This window comes from Neoarthrinium moseri (assembly GCF_022829205.1).
Source record: "Neoarthrinium moseri strain CBS 164.80 chromosome Unknown scaffold164_Wmoseri_CBS_16480, whole genome shotgun sequence".
In the NCBI taxonomy this organism is placed as follows: Eukaryota; Fungi; Ascomycota; class Sordariomycetes; order Amphisphaeriales; family Apiosporaceae; genus Neoarthrinium; species Neoarthrinium moseri.
The window spans coordinates 3,648-9,443 of record NW_026055278.1 but is presented as its reverse complement, the minus strand read 5'-3'; the positions used below and the strand labels follow the sequence as shown (position 1 = coordinate 9,443).

At 55.9% G+C, this 5,796-nt stretch overlaps 2 protein-coding genes across 2 annotated transcripts; one reads left to right on the top strand and one right to left on the bottom strand.

Moving 5' to 3' along the window:
- Nucleotides 1-1,331: 1,331 nt before the first annotated feature.
- On the bottom strand, nt 1,332-1,636 carry JN550_013895 (uncharacterized protein; the record flags this gene model as incomplete). The annotated part of the gene is made up of 2 exons (XM_049312533.1): nt 1,332-1,439; nt 1,499-1,636. 2 exons carry the CDS (start codon nt 1,634-1,636, stop codon nt 1,332-1,334), a joined length of 246 nt encoding a protein of 81 aa, XP_049164137.1.
- An 881-nt stretch (nt 1,637-2,517) lies between these two features.
- On the top strand, nt 2,518-5,051 carry JN550_013894 (uncharacterized protein; the record flags this gene model as incomplete). The annotated part of the gene is made up of 2 exons (XM_049312532.1): nt 2,518-4,007; nt 4,070-5,051. 2 exons carry the CDS (start codon nt 2,518-2,520, stop codon nt 5,049-5,051), a joined length of 2,472 nt encoding a protein of 823 aa, XP_049164136.1.
- Nucleotides 5,052-5,796: the final 745 nt, after the last annotated feature.

The following is a 5,796-nucleotide window of genomic DNA, read 5'->3' as shown; positions in this document are numbered from 1 at the left end:
CTGGTTCAACGACGTCTTCCGGGTACTCGTTGTCCTCCTCGCGAGAGCACGAGCAGGCACCATTCTTCCGTATGCGATCGCCATGTCCATGGCCCCACGCAGACGATCGAGGACTGCCGATTTGCCAGCGCCCATGCTGCTGCGCTCTCTGGGTTACACATGAATATCAACGCTTGGCGGGAATGATGCCTGACACTACGTGATAGAATCTGTAGAACCGGACAGAAGCAACCTGATAAGACTTGCTTGGGCAGACTTGGTCGAATCAGACCCTGTCTTGGGCCCAACTCTGTCCTATGACGATCTACCGGCCGCCATCTCGAAACTGAGTAGAGTCGAGGAGCATTACCAGTAAGCCTATTACTTTAAGGTTTCGCTGGACCCTGCATACGTTAATTCCTTTGATCCAAGGGTGCATCATGATCGCAGTCCGTGCGTGGAAAGTGTACCGTACTTTGGGGAACTCTTCAGGATCCTCCGCGTGGGGGGGTTGAGAAAGTCATAGCTACGTTACCTACCGCAGAGGACTCTCTGCCTCAAAGAGAGAACATCAAATACACGCGGTGGCGGTCGTTTCGGTTCTGAGCAAGGTGTTAGGGATAGAGGACAGAGGATAGAAGACATCAGGCAGTATCGTTGCGTTTTAAGGGGCTAGACGGATTCTGCCAGACGCTCACATTATACAACGGGTATTGAAACTAAACTAGCCGGAAAGCATGCCACAGCTACGGCGCATTGCGCAGACCGTTGCGAACGGTCGGTACCAACTCGGTGGTATATACAATGTATCTCGAAGCCCTGCAACCTCTCTGTGGGTTGCGTGCGACCTCCCCATGCGGTTCATGCCAAGAAACTCGCCCGACAGCCAACAGAAGCCGCAAAGTTGTCTGTGCTTTTGGGCATACAAGCCCGGCAAGACGTCTGCGCGATGGAGCTAGTAAGATGAACCGAGACAGCGAGCGGATCCAGGTATCGAGTGACGTTCTAGGGGTTCGCTTTATGGAAGTTATGCCTGATCCGCACTTCATTATGCACAGGCGGCGCCTTGGGATTTGTGCTTGAGGAGCATGTTGTGTGAAAAAGCCTGCTGATAGGACAGTAGAAGCAGTGCCACAAGCCCTGACCGGCAAGCGCTATTGTTTCGAAAGAACCAGACGCTTCGAAATGGAGCTCTGCAATGTCATTGACGGAAAGACAGTGATTGCTTTAGTGAGGTAACATGTTGTCACTGCCCCTCACAGAGACAGACCACATGACGAAGCGCCAGTTTTTCGTGGCTTTTAAAGGGTCATATCTCCGCGCAGGTGTGTTGGAGATGTTCCACACCCATATCAATCACGTGAGTTTGCTGCGATCCATTTGGCCAGGTTCTCGGGGTTGACATCTTGCTCGATGAGCGAGATGGCGATGGACATGGTCTGTTTGTCGAGACGACAGTTCTGGGTTCTTGACGTGAGCCATGCCGGGCCTGCGACGGACGGATGGCCATGTGACTTACGAGCAGGGCAGATATCTCGAGCAGGATCTGAACCGCTTGGGACGCTGCCTGTTGCTTGGTGATGGCCGCGTTGTCTGCTGTGGCGGGCACTGGGGCCGAGGTCGAGGGGGAATGGGAGTGGGTGGGCGGAGGTGCCATTGTTTTGATCGGTCTGGACAACGCAGAGCAATTATTCGAGAGGTGGGAATGGTATGGGAGTTGAACAGGAGGCGCGCAGGTGATTCACAGTGCAGAGAGGTGAGGCGAATGACGGTATCAGTGAGATAAGATAGCGTTTCTCAACGGAGGCACGCGCTGAGGTCGCGGTTCATATGAGACGACCTCGAGGCGGATGGAGATGGATGGGTTTAGCAAAACTACTGGCTAGCCCGACGTAGTTAGGCGCACATCTGGGCCTCCCCCCGTCACCGTTCACGGTGAAGCTTGAAGATTGGAACTAGTTCGGCTGCCCGGACTGGGGCCCGAGCCTCCCGCCTGAGCTGGGCCGCGGGGTTGCCCGGCAACGAGAAGACGGTGTGGCTAGTGTTTACATAGTACGTCCGGGGCGTACCAAGGCTCGGGGATTTCTCTGTAGGCGCAGCATCATCCCAACCCGACCCCAGACTTGCTGGGATTGCCCAACTGCCCGCCTGCTTGTTTGGAAGCCCGCCGATCGACCAGCTCGGTTTGTAACTTCCCGTCCCGCCCTCTCTTCTCTGCCCCAAGACCCAGACCCAGACCCAAACTCAGACTCAGACCGCGACTCTCGAGGACGGAAGAGCATCGTCACTTCATTCATACACCGCTGCTGCGCTGCTCCGCCGCCTAGGAGTTGGCCCATCTGCGTATGGTCCATGGTGCAGTAGATGTATAACCTCGCATTTTTTTTTTTTTTTGGCAGCTTCGTTGCTCAGCATTGTTTTCGTTGTTCGCTTCGCTTCATGATCTGTTCTTAGCCCTGGTCTTCTTCAGCGGAGAGACACTCCTCTCCTGTCTTGTCCTGTCGTGTCTCAGACCCCATCCCTCGCACAACAAACGCCATGGCTTCCATAGAGAACTACAACCAGTTTCCCCGACAGCAGCCGCCCGAGCCCCCGCGCCACCACCAACGCTCCAAGTCCAACGTGCTCAAGTCCTTCATCCACCGCCGCAACAATTCTGATGGCTCGGCACTGCCAACTGCAGACCTGATGGCCCCGGCACGCGTCACTGTCAATCCCGAGGACATGCGCACCCCGGACTTCTCGCGACCCCCAGCCCTCGGCGAGATCCAGAACATTCGAGTCGACGGGCCCCCGCCGAGGTCGCCCGGCAAGCTCTTCGATAGCAGATCTCGCTCTCGCTCCCCGACCAAGACAACCACCACCGTTCCCCTCAAGCCCTCGGATGACGGGCCTCCGTGCTCGGGCAAGCCAAAGGAGAGCGCCTCGCTCCACAAGCCCAAGAAGACCAAGTCGGTTACAAACCTGGTTGGCCTCCTAACCCGGCCCAAGAGCTCCAAGGATCTGAACAAGATGGCAACCGAAGACGACAAACGCACAAGGAAGGACAAGGAAAACAGGACGCCTCCCTGCTCCATGAGCAACCCCCACGAGGAAGCTCGCCCGCCCATCTACGCTCAGTTCTCCAGCGGAGCGCTGGAGAAGCAGGCCTCTGTTTCGAACCTGGGAAACTTTGGGCTCGCCAGTCGGATCCCGGATAACCGCTCTTCGAGCGACATCTCCAACGGCTCTGGTCGAAGGCCCCGGCCCCAGTCGTACCATGCACAGTATACACAGCGATCCGAGTCCAGCTCGGCTCAGAGTAGTCTGAAAGCCCCCTCGCCCTCCAAGACCCAGCGTGGCCTTAAGCTGTTCACGCGGGGCCTGGCTGGCTCCAAGCCCGAGGTGGCTCCTGCCGACAAGGCGGAGCCGGTCATCGACCCCAAGGATATCGACAAACATCTAGAGGCCATGCTGGACCGAAGGAACATCCCGGAGAACCAACGCTACAAGATGAGAAACCTGGCAGACACTATCAAGATGGAATTCATTCGACAGGACTGGGCCGAGAGTCACGCGGCCCTCAACCGCCCCAGCACCAACGACAGTGACGGCAGCATCGGGGCAGCTCAGAGCAAGGAGACTAGCAAGCCCAAGAAGCCGCGCGGTATGAGCTTCACCCTCTCCAGAAACAGCGGCAAGAAGTCGGAGCCAAACTCGCCAACCAAGAAGCAGAAGGGCGACGGTACCATAGGACGGCATTTCCGAAGCAAGTCGACCGACAGCGTGGTCAGTGAGAGGCCATCCTCCTCTGGCTCGACAACGGGTAGTGGGATTCTGTCAAAGATCAAACCCCAGCAGGGGCCGGCAGATTTTGTGGCTTACCTGCGCAAGGTGCAGAAGCCCGAAGCAGTCGAGGTTGGAAAACTTCACAAGCTACGCTTACTTCTGCGAAACGAAACAGTCGCCTGGACAGATGAGTTTGTGAGACAGGGTGGGATGGAGGAGATTGTAGCGCTGCTCCATCGCATCATGGACGTTGAGTGGAGGTAAGTCTTTGAAATTAGCCAAGAAATGACGAGCATAATACGGGTACTAACTACTATCACAGGGAGGAGCATGAGGATGCTCTTCTCCACGAGAATCTTCTCTGCTTGAAAGCCCTCTGCACGACAGGCCTCGCGATGCAGCAATTACACTCGATCCAGGGCAGTTTGTTTCCTGCGCTCTTGCACCTCATCTTTGACCCGGAGAAGAAGGGGCCCAGCGAGTTCACCACTCGCAACATCATCACCTCGGTCCTCTTCACCTACATTCAATCGGCCTCACCAGAAGACCGCATAGTCCGAGCCAGGACGGTCCTTGGCCATCTTCGTGATCCTGAGCCCAAGGACGAGGAGCGGCCTGTGGAATTTGTCCTGGAGATGCGCCGCCAACGCCCTTACCGTGTCTGGTGCAAAGAGGCCATTAGCGTAACCAAGGAAGTCTTCTGGATCTTCCTCCATCACTTGAATGTTGTGTACCTTCCGCGCGACCAGGAACATTCGACTACCTCGTACTTTTCCCAACCAAAGGATAGCCTGTCCTACATCCAAGCACATTTCCCTCAGGAACGCCCGCCAGTTCCAGCAGCTCCTTATGTAGGTGGTGTAGAGTGGGATGCAACCAACTACTTGGCATCGCACCTCGATCTGCTGAACGCCATCATTGCCTGCACGCCCACGCGGGAGGAACGCAACAACCTGCGTGAATTCCTTCGGATTTCGGGATGGGAGCGCTGCATGGGCGGTTCGATGCGCCTGTGCAAGGAGAAATTCTACCCCGGCGTCCACGACGCTTTGCGGGTATGGGTCTCTGCGGCGCACGAGGATGGCTGGGACGTCAAGGACGTGCGCTACGGACCACCACCGGAGCCTAAGAGCCCGGCCAAGGGTGGCGCCGGTAACAAGCCGAAGGCCGTGAAGAAAGAAGACGCGGCGGCGGCGCCTCCCAAGATTGAGATGCCGAAACTAGATTTCGCATTACCCTCTCCCCCTGCTGGGGCTGGCGGGAAGGGGGCCGCGATCAAGAGCGACGACTACTGGCTTTCTTGAGGGCATGGCCAGTATTGCATTTCACTGGCGAGTTGACGGATAAGCTGCTCAGAGATCTTGAAAATCGCAACAAGGCCCCCGCGTACGCTCTTGGTACAAGTTGTACTATCGCTCCGGCTTGGTCGGCGCACATTGTACAATGGTTATCTTCGGGGTACCACCCTTGGTCGGCATCTCTAGGCCCATGGGTAACACATCGAGGCGGGTCGTAGCCCCGACAAGATCGCATGGAAGATTTCCCTCAAAAGGCCCCCGGAGTTGTTCATCGAAGTGTGCACAGGATGGCGGATCTGACGAATTTTCCTCACTCCTTTTTCTTTCTGCCAGGATTGGTCGGCGACGGGGAGTAATAATGACATGAACGAAGACTCGACACACAGAGAGAAATGTATTCCCAAAGCAAAGGCCCGAAACTCAGACACGAGACGGACCAGGAAAGGGAAAGGGAAGGGCGAAAATCAGGCGTTGGGCATTACGGGTTTGCATATTGGAATTACTCAGCATTGTGATTGTATAATGATTTGACGAATACACACGACTCTGGCATTTATTTCTTTGGTCTCTTGGAGAGAATACAAAAGTGCGCATACGCCCAATTGCAACTCTAGAGGCTGGTGTCGTCTCCATGTGTATCCATCCACTGGAGCTTGTCCGTTTCCATGGCTCCGTTGTGGGGACATGATTGGTCTTCCAGGATGGAGTGTACACTTGAGCCGTGCAAAGAAGAACGGACTTGTATAGTCAA